Source organism: Electrophorus electricus, chromosome 10 (genome assembly GCF_041902795.1).
Source record: "Electrophorus electricus isolate QZ-2024a chromosome 10, ASM4190279v1, whole genome shotgun sequence".
In the NCBI taxonomy this organism is placed as follows: domain Eukaryota; kingdom Metazoa; phylum Chordata; class Actinopteri; order Gymnotiformes; family Gymnotidae; genus Electrophorus; species Electrophorus electricus.
In genome coordinates, this window is record NC_137506.1 from 117501 (window position 1) to 132888 (window position 15388).

At 45.9% G+C, this 15388-nt stretch overlaps 1 protein-coding gene across 8 annotated transcripts in view; it reads left to right on the forward strand.

The window, feature by feature from the left end:
- Positions 1–15388, forward strand: part of rgs7a (regulator of G protein signaling 7a) — a 39830-nt gene that overhangs the window by 23788 nt on the left and 654 nt on the right. For 3 of the 8 annotated variants that reach the window (XM_035532715.2, XM_035532716.2, XM_035532714.2), the window contains exons 3-17: positions 718–814; positions 3586–3636; positions 6020–6126; positions 6940–6991; positions 7503–7567; positions 8617–8693; positions 8949–9030; positions 11424–11498; positions 11732–11830; positions 12195–12256; positions 13318–13428; positions 13632–13757; positions 14610–14796; positions 14895–14984; positions 15138–15177. In XM_035532715.2, the coding sequence (XP_035388608.1) occupies positions 718–814; positions 3586–3636; positions 6020–6126; positions 6940–6991; positions 7503–7567; positions 8617–8693; positions 8949–9030; positions 11424–11498; positions 11732–11830; positions 12195–12256; positions 13318–13428; positions 13632–13757; positions 14610–14796; positions 14895–14984; positions 15138–15158 (1302 nt within the window). In that variant the 3' untranslated portion in view covers positions 15159–15177. Of the gene's footprint in view, positions 1–717; positions 815–3585; positions 3637–4670; positions 5120–5144; positions 5583–6019; positions 6127–6939; positions 6992–7502; positions 7568–8616; positions 8694–8948; positions 9031–11423; positions 11499–11731; positions 11831–12194; positions 12257–13317; positions 13429–13631; positions 13758–14137; positions 14384–14609; positions 14797–14894; positions 14985–15137; positions 15178–15388 lie in introns of those variants that run through there. The other 5 variants (XM_035532717.2, XM_035532712.2, XM_035532718.2 and 2 more) reach the window with 5 other exon arrangements.

Below are 15388 nucleotides of genomic sequence, written 5' to 3' on the forward strand. Positions count from 1 at the left end.
TGGTGTTTAGAGGGGGTAATATGGCTGGTGTTTAGAGGGTAATATGGCTGGTGTTTAGAGGTGGTAATAATATGGCTGGTGTTTAGAGGGGGTAATGTTGGTGTTTAGAGGGGGTAATATGGCTGGTGTTTAGAGGGTAATGTGGTTGGTGTTTAGAGGGGGTAATATGGCTGGTGTTTAGAGGGGGTAATAATGTGGCTGGTGTTTAGAGGGGGTAATATGGCTGGTATTTAAAGGGGGTAATGTGGTTGGGGTTTAGAGGGAATAATATGGCTGGGGTTTAGAGGGGGTAATATAGCTGGTATTTAAAGGGGGTAATATGGCTGGTGTTTAGAGGGGGTAATATGGCTGGTGTTTAGAGGTGGTAATAATATGGCTGGTGTTTAGAGGGGGTAATTTGGCTGGTATTTAAAGGGGGTAATATGGTTGGGGTTTAGAGGGGGTAATTTGGCTGGGGTTTTTTGCTAGTTATGTAGGTGTCCTCTGGCGCTTTGGTGTTTGTAAGTAGGGAGGTGTCTGATCACTGAACCCTGAAGTCCAGACATGTTCAGATCATATCAAACATCTGATGTCATGCTGTTAGAGAAGATTATCACTCTCTCCTTTTTTGCTCTTGTGAATGTTTGAGAAAGCTCTGCTATTAATATCCTCTCTCTCTCTCTCTCTCTCTCTCTCTCTCTCTCTCTCTCTCTCTTTCCCTCACTCTCTCAATCTTAGATGGAAGACCTCATAGCCCGGATGCAGGATGAAAAGAATGGCATCCCCATCAGGACAGTTAAGAGCTTCCTCTCCAAGATTCCCAGCGTCTTCTCTGGTAAGACATGTGGCGGGTCCTCCTGTCTCGGCTCCGAGGATGCGGTCCCCCCAAAGACATTACCCACCCTGAAACATCCCATATTAATGTAAGATGCCTGGTAGAAGGTGGAGACAGGTGTAGCTGCACGGCCTGTGTTAGACTGTGTAAGACTGTGTTAGACTGTGTTAAACTGTGTTACACTGCCATGCTGGAGAGCATCTGGTTCCTGTCTCTGGCCAACCTAGCAGGCGACGAGCCATAATTCATACTGCTATACTACTAATCCATAATCCATACTGTCATACTACTAATCCATAATCCATACTGTCATACTACTAATCCATAATTCATACTGCTATACTACTAAAACATAATACATACTGTCATTCTACTAATCCATAATCCATACTGCTATACTACTAATCCATAATCCATGCTTTCATACTACTAATACATAATCCATACTGTTATACTACTAAAACATAATACATACTGTCATATTAAAAATCCATAATCCATACTGCTATACTACTAATCCATAATACATACTGTCATACTACTAATATATATTCCATACTGTTATCTGTTATACTAGTAATCCATAATACATACTGTCATACTACTAATCCACTACTAATCCATAATCCATACTGCTATACTACTAATCCATAATCCATACTGCTATACTACTAATCCATAATCCATACTGCTATTCTACTAATCCATAATCCAATTATAGATTACATATACATATATTATGAGAGACAATAAGAGATGAAAAAGAGGTGGATCAAGAGAAGATCAATGTGAGATTTCTAAAAATAAGAGATTCATTAAAACCTTTCCTCTGCTCTCTCTTTGTCTCTCACTTTTTCTGTCTCTCTCTTTCTCTCGCTCCCATCTTCGTTCTCTCTGGGCCTCAGCTAGGTTCGCATTAGATTTGTCGCTCGAAATCCGAGGCCCTTATCTTCCGAGTGCTGATGCAGCAGGTCGTCCTCGGTGGTGCCTGCGCTGTACTCCACTAATCCGTCCCTCCCACACTCAGCAGCTCGAGTGGTGGTAGCTCTCCGCGAGCGGGCAGAGGGTTTGAGCCAAACAGAACGGTTCGTTTCACAGAGGGAAGATGGGCAGGGAAGTGCTGACTCTGAGTTTGGAGGTGGGAGAGTGAACCGGTTTGTGGAGCGTGGGAGTTCTCCAGAACCCCCCGAGGCCGACCCGTGTGGGGGCTGAGAGGGAGACAGACACACAGGGGGAGGAAGAGTGTGTGTGTGTGTGTGTGAGTGTGTGTGTGTGAGTGTGCGTGAGTGTGTGTGTGTGTGTGAGTGTGAGTGTGTGTGAGTGTGTGTGTGTGTGTGCGTGTGCGTGTGTGTGTGAGTGTGCGTGAGTGTGTGTGTGTGCGTGAGTGTGTGTGTGTGTGTGTGGGGTGTGTGCGTGTGTGTGTGTATGTGTGCGTGTGTGTGTGTGAGTGCGTGTGTGTGTGTATGTGTGAGTGTGTGTGCGTGTGTGTGTGAGTGTGTGTGAGTGTGAATGTGTGAGTGTGAGTGTGTGTGAGTGCATGTGCGTGTGAGTGTGTGCGTGAGTGTGTGCGTGTGTGTGTGAGTGTGTTAGTGTGAGTGCGTGTGCGTGCGCGTGCGTGCGCGTGCGTGTGCGTGTGTGTGTGCGTGTGTGAGTGTGTGTGTGTGTGTGTGAGAGTGTGTGTGAGTGTGTGTGTGTGTGTGTGTGTGTGTGTGTGTGTGTGTGAGTGTGTGTGTGTGTAAGAGTGTGTGTGTGTGTGTGAGTGCGTGTGAGTGTGTGTGTGTGAGAGAGTGTGTGAGTGTATGTGTGTGTGTGTGTGTGTGTGTGTGTGTGTGTGTGTGTGTGTGTGTGTGTAAATGGAGATTATGTAGCTCTGTTCTATAATGATGCATTATCTGTAGCCAGAGAATCCTCTACATTTCTCAAAGCTGCAATCCTCTAAAGAGACTGAGAGAGAGAGAGAGAGAGAGAGGGGGAGAGAGAGAGAGAGAGGGAGAGACAGACAGAAAGAGAGAGAGACAGAAAGAGAGAGAGAAAGAGAAGGGAAGAAATGCAATAAAAGGTAAGAAGCAGGAGGCTGGTACATCTGTTAAATGAAAGCATGATGGCTTGACGTGTCAGAAAATGGCTTCCTTTCATCACTGACACCTCTCTTTAGATATTAAAGACATGCCTGAGCTCAAAGTTCATCTTTTCCCATGTCTGAGCTGAGTGAGCTGTATATCTGCAGTGAAGTGTCCATCTGCATGTCACCCTGGAGCAATGAGCTAATGTGTTTTCTACGTGGATACTGTTGGTCTGTTTGTAAGCGCATACTTGCTGACAGATGTGCCTTGGTGCTAAGGTGAAAACAGGTCTCACACACAGACTCAGCAGTCGCCGTGTGTATCGAAACAGGCTAAACTGGAGTCACAAACGCACTGTGTTGTAGACACAGCAGCAGCTGCACTGTTGACCGGAGCTTCTTTGTGTGACTGTCGTTTTATACATCTTGAGAATCTTATAGCAGGGAGACTCCGGCACGGCTCCGCCTGCTGTGTAACCCACCTGGTCCAGCTCACTGCGGGTTCGTCCGGCACTCTCAGGAGCAGGAGGAATGTTGCTGTAGTCAGTCTTATCCCGACACCCTAATTAGTAAAAGCAATAGACTACATTTTTAATAATCGTATTGTTCATCAGTGTTATCGTGCGTCAGACACCAATGCTGTGCGCTTTTGTGTGAAGTCCTGTTGTCAGAATGGGTCAGGAGATTCACCTGCCGTCTGTGTTACCAGGTTCCCACATTGTGCAGTGGCTGATGAAGAACTTGAACATTGAGGATCAAGGTGGGTGCTGAATATTTTGTTCCACTTTTTCTCATGTAACACCCTGAAGGTGTCATACCAGGGTAAGTCCTCAGTTAAAATGGACCATGCACATAATCTGTCTGTGAGTTCTCCACCGTTCAGAACACCCACAGTCCTAATGTAAACATGGGCAAAATCTCAAACTCGTCCGTTTATTGAAGGCGGTGAGCCATTTTGGTCATTTCTGACTAATGTAAATCTCAGGGTCCCATGAACTACTGTGTCAGAAAACACCTGACCGCTCACCTGATGACCAAGTACCATAAAACTGAATGCTTAAACCTCAAGTACAAGACCCCATGTGAGCAATATGGCTGGTGTTTAGAGGGGGTAATGTGGTTGGTGTTTAGAGGGTGTAATATGGCTGGTGTTTAGAGGGTAATATGGCTGGTGTTTAGAGGTGGTAATAATATGGCTGGTGTTTAGAGGGGGTAATGTGGTTGGTGTTTAGAGGGGGTAATATGGCTGGTGTTTAGAGGGTAATGTGGTTGGTGTTTAGAGGGGGTAATATGGCTGGTGTTTAGAGGGGGTAATATGGCTGGTGTTTAGAGGTGGTAATAATATGGCTGGTGTTTAGAGGGGGTAATTTGGCTGGTATTTAAAGGGGGTAATATGGTTGGGGTTTAGAGGGGGTAATTTGGCTGGGGTTTTTTGCTAGTTATGTAGGTGTCCTCTGGCGCTTTGGTGTTTGTAAGTAGGGAGGTGTCTGATCACTGAACCCTGAAGTCCAGACATGTTCAGATCATATCAAACATCTGATGTCATGCTGTTAGAGAAGATTATCACTCTCTCCTTTTTTGCTCTTGTGAATGTTTGAGAAAGCTCTGATATTAGCTGATGACCAGGTACCATAAAACTGAATGTTTAAACCTCAAGTACAAAACCCCATGTGAGCCATATGTTTATTGTATTACAGCCCCCAACACACCGTAACTACATAATCACCTTTTTATTTATATATATATATATATATATATATATATATATATATATATACACACACACACACACACACACACACACACACATACACACACGTATATGTGTGTGTGTGTGTGTGTGTGTGTGTGAGAGAGAGAATCTATCAGTAATTAGAAAGCAGTCCTGCCACTTAGTGCAAATTAATATCAGCTGGTTCAACTGATGCCCTATAAAAAGGTGCCACACAAGAAACATCTCATGATGGGTAAAATCTGTGAGCTCTCGCAAGACCTTTGCAACCTTATTGTTGCAAAACATACTGATGGCATTGGTTACAGAAGAATTTCTAAACTACTGAAGGTTCTAGTGAGCACTGTTGGGGCCATAATCCGGAAGTGGAAAGAACATCATTTCACCATAAACTGGCCACAACCAGGTGCTCCCCGCAAGATTTCAGACAGAAGAGTGAAAAATATCAGAAGAGTTGTCCAAGAGCCAAGGACCACCTGTGGAGAGCTACAGAAAGACCTGGAGTCAGCAGGTACATTTGTTTCAAAGAAAATAAGTAATGCATTCAACCTCCATGGCCTGTATGCACGCTCACCACGCAAGACTCCATTGCTGAAGAAAAAGCATGTTGAAGCATGTTTTAAAGTTTGCTCAACAACATTTAGACAAGCCTGTGAAATACTGGGAGAACATAGTCTGGTCAGATGAGACCAAAATTGAACTCTGTGGATGCCATAATACACACCATGTTTGGAGATCAAAAGGCACTGCATATCACCCCAAAAACACCATACCCAGAGTGAAGCTTAGAGGTGGGAACATTATGGTGTGGGGTTGTTTTTCAGCATGCGGCACAGGATCAATGGACAAATGTACCGAGACATTCTTGATAAAAATATGCTGTCATCTACCAGGAAGATGAAGATGAAATGAGGGTGGACATTTCAGCAAGACGATGATCCCAAACACACAGCCGAGGAAGTCATCCATCTGAAGTGTGTGTGGTGGCTGCACTATAAATAATTCAATATTATGAGCGCATACCCAACTGCAGTGCTGCTCTACAGCATGCACTAACTTCCTGTGCTAAACTATGCCGGATGCCTGTGTATGTTAGTTAATAGTGCGTTCTGGGAGTGGGTGCGTGCTCCCTGCTCTCTGCTATATCAAACATCTTACACTTCTGTAACAGAAGCTGCTCTGATATGATGAACTTGCTTCTAATGTTGCTTTATAAAATTCATTTGAATGTTATTCTTTAAGAAGATAAATCAGTAAAAACATGCCGGCTAACATTACTAACACTACTGGTGCCAGAGAGCATTGTTCCAGATGGCACATCTAAAGCAGTGTTTCAGTGTTGGCCGTATTAGCTTTTTCTGACCAGTATATCCCTTTACTTGACTGACTGATTGATTGGTGTTTTTTGCAGTGGAGGCTTTGCACCTGGGCACGCTGATGGCAGCACACGGTTATTTCTTCCCCATCTCAGATCACGTGCTCGTGCTGAAAGACGATGGCACCTTCTACAGGTTCCAGGTGTGACTCCATTGTAGGGTTCTGGGGCGCAGCGTGAGGAGACCAGACCTCACATGTCTGTAGTACTGAGTTTAGTACTGAGTAGTTCAGGGATTTGTAGCGTTGCCTGATGGAGCTCATCAGGTGACATGTGGATCTGGATAATGGATGAGACACTGCAGTCTCAGCAGCCCCGCTGTTTTTTATTCATTATTCATTTTTATTTATTACTCATTAATTATTCATGCACTGAATCAGAGCAGCGCAGGACTGTAACCTTCAGGGCTGGAATTAAAAACACCTGCGAGAAGATGAATGCTACTCAGGATTTCAAAGATGAAAGCTTTTCTTTTCAAATCACACTTAATAATATTATCCAACTGTTTTCTCAATGAAAACTTGTAAATATTGAGAATGATGTTATCAGCCTTAGCTACACAGTTCTATATTTTCTTGCATGTCAGTTTGTAAGTTTCTCTGCGGTTAACTGCGTTTCTCTGGGGTTAACTGAGCAGACGATAGTAGTGAGGTGTTACTGCAGCATTAGATGAGCCTACCGACCACCTGCTCCACCACTGTTACGCATGGACGCAAATGTGTGAAACTACGACCGATTGTTGAAGGTTTTGTTAATTTGGAAAATCTGATTGTCATACCAAAATTAGTGACACTTTTTTTCAAATGAATATCATGCTGATTAATCTGATTAATCATTTATTTCAGACAGCTTAAAGCTAGACCCATTGCTTTTAAATCAAAGTATTGTATTGTCGCATTCTGGGTAATGTAGTTCCTAACACTACAGGGGTAATGTTGTCCTATCTATCCTGCCAGACACCATACTTCTGGCCCTCTAACTGCTGGGAGCCCGAGAACACTGACTACGGTGAGTGTTGGAGAATGTGACTGTGTGTCTACTCTGTGTGTGTGTCTGTGTGTGTACATGTGTGCATATGTACATGCATGATTATCTGTTCAATTACATATGGATTTCTGCATATGCATTTCTGTGCATGTTTGTGTGTGTGCAATAAACAGAGTGTGTGAACAGCTTAACATCCCTCAGGATGGTCAGAGATCAGATGGATATGCAAGTGTGTGTGTGTGTGTGTGTGTGTGTGTTTGCACCATCTGTGTGTCTTTGGCCCAGAACTTTGCCAGCTTAGGTGGTAGTAAATTTACCCTGGCATGTGGAGGTGTGTGTGTGTGTGTGTGTGTGTGTGTGTCTGTGTGCACCACTGCAGTGCATGAGGAGGTTTTCTAGGAAAGCTGTTAGCACAGGCTGCTCCTCTGTAACTCGGATCACTATCAGGACACTCATAGGAGCTATCAAACGTCGAACACTGAGTGCGTGTGCGTGCGTGTATGATTCACACCTCTCTATATCTTTTGTGTAGCTGTCTACCTGTGCAAAAGAACAATGCAAAACAAAGCTCGTCTGGAACTGGCGGACTACGAGGCCGTAAGAGACTCTTCTTACTCACGTCTGTTCCTCCGTCCGTATGCTTTCTATCTCTTATGACACCTCTTCTTTCGTTTTCACCTACCCATTCCTCACTTTCTTTCTTTTCTCCCTCTCTGACTGTCTCTCTCGGACTCTGGTTCTTTCTGTCTGTCTCTGTCTCTGATATTTGGGTTTTTCTCTCTCCATTGTTGTGGTTGTCACTCAGTTTTGATTAAGCGGTTAATTTTGCTCAGACTGCAAGATCATCAGAACGCACTTTCACTGTTTCAGGTTTTAGTTGTTACGTACTTATATGGCTACGCCGCCTAATGAAACGTGGAGTGGTTGAATTTACTGTATCGACCACAAGCCTGCTTCCCTAGGGCCCTGAACAGTGTGGGGCACTTAACCGAGCCTGCTTCCCTAGGGCCCTGAACAGTGTGGGGCACTTAACCGAGCCTGCTTCCCTAGGGCCCTGAACAGTGTGGGGCACTTAACCGAGCCTGCTTCCCTAGGGCCCTGAACAGTGTGGGGCACTTAACCGAGCCTGCTTCCCTAGGGCCCTGAACAGTGTGGGGCACTTAACCGAGCCTGCTTCCCTAGGGCCCTGAACAGTGTGGGGCACTTAACCGAGCCTGCTTCCCTAGGGCCCTGAACAGTGTGGGGCACCTAACCGAGCCTGCTTCCCTAGGGCCCTGAACAGTGTGGGGCACTTAACCGAGCCTGCTTTCCTAGGGCCCTGAACAGTTTTGAAAGCTTGCTGAAATGGTGTTTATCTTTCTTTTCTGCTTTTTTTCTAATAATTTACATACATTTGCATAACGATGCCCCATAAAACCAGCAGCCTTCTGTTTAACGCATGACCATAAAACTCATAAGCACCTACGCTGTCGCGTCTATAAAAACGACAGCACCAGCAGACCCCGGGACTGCCCTGACTCATCGGCCCCACCCACATTTATGGCAGGAAGCTCTCTTATTGGACAGCTTAACTGGCTTCCTTCCAACCATTGCCTTATCTACTGTGCCCTTTGACCTTTGCTCTCTCTTACCCCTGTGCGAATCAGGAGAGTTTAGCACGACTCCAGCGTGCCTTTGCCAGGAAGTGGGAGTTCATCTTCATGCAAGCTGAAGCCCAAGCGAAGTGAGTGCCATTTTAGCACCCTGCTCCTCCTCAGGGGTCAAAGGTTAGGCCTTGTCCTGTGATGTACTGTGTTCGCTTTTGTTTTTGTTCGTTTTTTTTAAACAGAGACAGACAGAAAGGTTCTGATCTTTCAGTAAATGTCCAGGACACGTTGTTTCTTGCATCTGTATAAGTGGGTCACAGAAGTGCAGTACGATGCGTACATCACTCGACATGTTTTAGTGATACTCCAACACTTCTGCCCCTCACACACAGAGTCGACAAGAAGAGGGATAAAGTTGAGAGGAAGATTCTTGACAGTCAGGAAAGAGCATTCTGGGACGTGCACAGACCCGTGGTGAGGCAGAATGTGTGTGTGTGTGTGTGTGTGTGTGTGTGTGTGTGTGTGTGTGTGTCTGTGTGTGTGTGTGTCTGTGTGTGTGTGTGACGTGTGCTGCTCACAGGTGGATGGTGTCCTCCGTGCTGCCATCTGCCTGCTCAGAGATTCTTTTTACATGTTGAGTCATCTAGATGAAAGTCCTACTGTTGAACTGTTTCTTGTTTATTGCGAAATTAGCTGTTTGTTTCACTGTGCTAACTTCCCTCATGGTCTCCCCGTTTCTCTGTGCTAACCTCCCTCATGGTCTCCCCGTTTCTCTGTGCTAACCTCCCTCATGGTCTCCCCGTTTCTCTGTGCTAACCTCCCTCATGGTCTCTCTGTTTCTCTGTGCTAACCTCTCTCATGGTCTCTCTATTTCTCTGTGCTAACCTCCCTCATGGTCTCTCTGTTTCTTTGTGCTAACCTCCCTCATGGTCTCTCTGTTTCTCTGTGCTAACCTCTCTCATGGTCTCTCTATTTCTCTGTGCTAACCTCTCTCATGGTCTCTCTGTTTCTCTGTGCTAACCTCTCTCATGGTCTCTCTGTTTCTCTATGCAAACCTCCCTCATGGTCTCTGTTTCTCTGTGTGAACCTCCCTCATGGTCTCTCTGTGGCTCTGTGCTAACCTCCCTCACGGTCTCTCTGTTGATCTCTGCTAACCTCTTTCATGGTTTCTCTGTAGCCCTGTGCTAACCTCCCTCACGGCCTCTCTGTGGCTCTGTGCTAACCTCCCTCATGATCTCTCTGTGCTAACCTCTTTCATGGTCTCTCTGTTGCTCTGTGCTAACCTGTTTCATAGTCTCACTGTTGCTCTGTGCTAACCTGTTTCATGGTCTCCTGTTGCTCTGTGCTAACCTGTTTCATAGTCTCTCTGTTGCTCTGTGCTAACCTCTTTCATGGTCTCTCTGTTGCTCTGTGCTAACCTCCCTCACGGTTGCTCTGTGCTAACCTCTTTCATGGTCTCTCTGTTGCTCTGTGCTAACCTGTTTCATGGTCTCTCTGTTGCTCTGTGCTAACCTCCCTCACGGTTGCTCTTTGCTAACCTCTTTCATGGTCTCTTTGTTGCTCTGTGCTAACCTGTTTCATGGTCTCTCTGTTGCTCTGTGCTAATCTGTTTTATGGTCTCTCTGTTGCTCTGTGCTAACCTGTTTCATGGTCTCTCTGTGGCTCTGTGCTAACCTGTTTAACGGTCTCTCTGTGGCTCTGTGCTAACCTCCCTCACGGTCTCTCTGTGGCTCTGTGCTAACCTGTTTCACGGTCTCTCTGTGGCTCTGTGCTAACCTGTTTCACGGTCTCTCTGTGGCTCTGTGCTAACCTGTTTCATGGTCTCTCCGTTCCTCTGTGCTAACCTCTTTCATGGTCTCTCTGTGGCTCTGTGCTAACCTGTTTCATGGTCTCTCCGTTCCTCTGTGCTAACCTCTTTCATGGTCTCTCTGTGGCTCTGTGCTAACCTGTTTCACGGTCTCTCTGTGGCTCTGTGCTAACCTCCCTCACGGTCTCTCTGTTGCTCTGTGCTAACCTGTTTCACGGTCTCTCTGTGGCTCTGTGCTAACCTCCCTCACGGTCTCTCTGTGGCTCTGTGCTAACCTGTTTCACGGTCTCTCTGTGGCTCTGTGCTAACCTGTTTCACGGTCTCTCTGTGGCTCTGTGCTAACCTGTTTCACGGTCTCTCTGTGGCTCTGTGCTAACCTCCCTCACGGTCTCTCTGTGGCTCTGTGCTAACCTGTTTCACGGTCTCTCTGTGGCTCTGTGGTAACCTGTTTCATGGTCTCTCTGTGGCTCTGTGCTAACCTCCCTCACGGTCTCTCTGTGGCTCTGTGCTAACCTGTTTCACGGTCTCTGGCTCTGTGCTAACCTGTTTCACGGTCTCTCTGTGGCTCTGTGCTAACCTCCCTCACGGTCTCTCTGTGGCTCTGTGCTAACCTCCCTCACGGTCTCTCTGTGGCTCTGTGCTAACCTCCCTCACGGTCTCTCTGTTGCTCTGTGCTAACCTGTTTCACGGTCTCTCTGTGGCTCTGTGCTAACCTCCCTCACGGTCTCTCTGTGGCTCTGTGCTAATCTGTTTCACGGTCTCTCTGTGGCTCTGTGCTAATCTGTTTCACGGTCTCTCTGTGGCTCTGTGCTAACCTGTTTCACGGTCTCTCTGTGGCTCTGTGCTAACCTCCCTCATTAGCAGTTTCAGCCCATGTATGGACGGCATGTCTTCACTCTTGTTCCTGCGTGCACACACACCTAAGAAACGTCTGTCAAATGTTTTGAGCTTATTGTCAATTTCCAGTTGGCTGTGTCTAAAACAATTGTGCTTGTGTGTGTGTGTGTGTGTGTGTGTGTGTGTGTGTGTGTGTGTGTGTGTGTGTGTGTGTGTGTTTTAGCCCGGATGTGTGAATACTACTGAAGTGGATATCAAAAAGTCCTCTAGAATGAAAAACCCTCACAAAACGAGAAAGGTAGCTTAGCACTGTGTACATCCACCAAGAACCAATGAAATCACCTGACTAATTATATCCCTAAACCAATCACTGTATACCTCCAATCAACAGACAAAATCACCAGCAATTACGCTGCCCTTGTCATCTCACATCTGTACACATTTTTGAATAATTATTTTTTGAATAAATGTTTTCTGTTTATTCAAGCTTTTTTTTGTATTTGATGATTCTAAATTGTTTTCCCTGTTTAGTCGGTGTACGGTCTTCAGAATGACATACGTAGTCATAGCCCCACCCACACACCCGCCCCCGAAGCCAAGCAGCCAACCACAGAGGAACTCCATGAACAGGTGCATGCAATGGTGATAGTCAATGTTTTTATAACAGATGTTACGTGAATAATTAAACTACATGTGTTGTGAAATCTTTTACGTTTACATTTACATAATTTAGCAGATGCTCTTATCCAAAGCGACTCACAAAAGTGTTTTGTGATCTACTCATAGAATACATCCTAGCCAGGATGACATGTTAGAGTCCAAGATATAGATGAACTACACACATGCAGACATGCGCACACACACAGTCTCTCACACGCACGCATACACGCACATGCACACACGCACGCATACACGCACATGCACACACACACACACACACACACACACACACACACACACTCCTTCAACTCTTTGTTCTTGACTGTGTTTTCAGATCAAATTTTGGCAAGCACAGTTAGATCGGCATCGATTGAAGATGTCCAAAGTTGCAGAGGGGTAAGTGTGTGTGTGTGTGTGCGCGCGTGTGTGTGTGCCCGCATGTGTGTGTGTGCGTACGTGTGTGTGTGCATGCGTGCGTGCGTGCATGCATGCGTGTATGTGAGAGAGAGGGACAGATTTGATGTGGTGAATGAGCCGCTTAGTTCAGTCTCCCGCCGTAAGGCGGGAATCATCTGTCCTGGAATTATGGAATTATGCAGCTGACCCTCCCATAGCATAGGTGTCCGAGGACTGGGGTCCACATCACTCTTGCTGCTGTGCGGAACATTCCGCAGTGTTCCGTAGCATGCGTCTGTATCCCAGGGGTCTGTTGGCTGACATCTACATCAGTCCTACCTCTGCACGGTTCATTCGCAGCGTTCCGTAGCATGCTTCTGCACTCCAGGGGTCTGGGGACTGGCGTCTACATCATTCTTACTGCTGCACGGATCATTCGCAGCGTTCCGTAGCATGCGTCTGTGCTCCAGGCTTCTTGGTGCAGCGTGGTCTCCATCGTTCTTCTGCCGGTCGTAACAGAGAACTTGATTTGCACCTCTGCAGCCTGTGGGTGTCCTTTCCTTAATTCTGTGAGAAATGAACGATGATATTTTTATTGCTAAAGGTCTTTTCCTGCTTCCTGTTCACTTCCTGTTCACTTCCTGTCCTGGCTTCTGTTCTTTCTGAATCAGGGGTGACCTCCAGTGTACCTGCATGCTACCATCACGTTGTTAATAATAATAATAATAATAATAATAATAATAATAATAATAATAATAATATTAGTGGTAGTAGTAGGAGCAATAGTAATAGTATTAGATGTATAGCTGTTAGTATTATTACTACAATTATTAATAATGTGTATAATATCAGTGAATTATTAGAGCCTACCTGCATGCTCTAGTGTGCTAAGTGCATTACAACATTTTGAATTTTTGGAAAGGTAGGTGGTTATTCGGCTCACGGGAGTGTGGTGTGCGTCCTTCATGTGCTGTCATTCACTGGGATACACAGCTGACCCGCGTTGAGTCATTCGTAATGCAGTATGACCCACGTGTGACCCTGGTTTGAATCTTTCATAGCTTACTAGGCTACACAGAGCAGCATGTGGACTACGATCCGTTTCTTTTGACTCCTGACCCTTCGAACCCTTGGATATCGGACGACACAACCTTCTGGGAACTGGAGGCGAGGTGTGTGTGCCAGATGCAAACAAACACACATGGACAAACACACTACTCAAGTAGTGAGGTGTCTATGTGTGTGTGTAAATAGGTAAAATGTATACATGTATGTATATTTATGCGTGCGTGTGTGTGTAAATAGGTAAAATGTATACATGTATGTATATGCGTGTGTGCGTGCGTGTGTGTGTATGCGTGTGTGTGTTTTAAAGTAAGGAACCAACTCAGAGCAGGGTAAAGCGTTGGGGTTTCGGGATAGACGAGGTTCTCAAAGACCCAGCTGGGAGGGAGCAGTTCCTCAAATTCCTGGAGTCAGAATTCAGTTCTGAAAACCTCAGGTACTTCCAGCGCACCCTGCTGGTCATTGCATGTACTGCTTCATTCCTCATACTGTAAGGAGGGATGTGAATGTGTGTGTATTGAATGCATTCAGTGTTTAATCTATATTTTATTACTCCAGTAACACTTTACACCAGCACAGTGTAATTATACTGTTGTTTACAGGGAAATACACTGAGCAACTATGTATAACTGAATTATTACTCTAACTATAATTCTTGACTTTGTATACACATTGATACTCTGTTTACCATCATGTTACAGAATATTGAATTAATAGATGTAGTTTAATGGTACAGTGGTACCAGCTTAATTGTAATCATTGAGTGTATCATTATTCAATATAAATCTTTCTTTTCCTGCTATTTCTCCATTTCAGGTAAAGGTCACCAACATTATTTTTCCACACTATCTTTCCCTCTAGTCAAACTCTCTCTCTCTCTCTGTGTCTCTCTCTCTGTGTGTCTCTCTCTCTCTCTCTCTCTGTGTCTCTCTCCCCCCCTCTCTCTCTCTCTCTCTCTCTCTCTCCCCCTCTGTCTCTCTCTCTCTCCCCCTCTGTCTCTCTCCCTCTCTCCCCCTCTGTCTCTCTCCCTCTCTCCCCCTCTGTCTCTCTCCCTCTCTCCCCCTCTGTCTCTCTCTCTCTCTCTCTCTCTCCCCCTCTCTCTCTCTCTCCTCCCTCTCTCCCTCTCTCTCCCCCTCTGTCTCTCTCTCTCTCTCTCTCTCTCTCCCCCTCTCTCCCTCTCTCCCTCTCTCCCCCTGTCTCTCTCTCTCTCTCTCTCTCTCTCTCTCTCTCTCCCTCTCTCTCTCTCTCTCTCTCTCTCTCTCTCTCTCTCTCTCTCCCCCTGCCCCAGTTTCTGGCTGGCCGTGCAGGAGCTAAAGAGGAGGCCGGTGAAGGAGGTGCCGTGCCGTGTGCAAGAGATCTGGCAGGAGTTCCTCGCACCTGGTGCTCCCAGTGCCATCAACCTGGACTCCAAGAGCTACGACAAAACCACGCAGAATGTGAAGGACCCCGGACGCTACAGCTTTGAGGACGCGCAGGTGCACGTCCAGTTCTTCAGAAAATCATTTATACGCACCATTTAGTTCACGTGTTGAATTCACGGTTGTGTGTTTTTGTGTGCGTGTGTGTATTTCAGGAGCACATCTATAAGCTGATGAAAAGTGATTCGTACAGCCGCTTCATCAGATCCAGTGTCTACCAGGAGCTCCTGCAGGCTAAAAAGAAGGTATGAACCGTGTGTGTGTGTGTGTGTGAGAGTGTGTGTGTGAGAGTGTGCGTGTGTGTGCGCTCTGTCAGGATGTCAGGCGATTTGGTGTGCTGAAAAAAGCATAACAATCTGAATCTGTTCTTCTTGCTTATTTTCTTCACTCTCTTACAGAGAAGTAAGAATTTATTTTGAAGGAACAGAATGCTTCCAGGTAAGTCCTGCCTCTCTACTTCACCCCTCCTAGCCTCACAGGTGGAGCTAAAGATCGATAATCCCTGCTGGGCTGCGTCTGCTGGCTCGTGTGTGTGTGTGTGTTGTCAAAGAGCTTCTCTCAACACAAGCACATAACTTTGCTCTGGGTTTTGTCTTATCTCTCTGTCTCTTTTAATGCTTTTCCTTCTTCTCTGTTATATTCTCTCTCT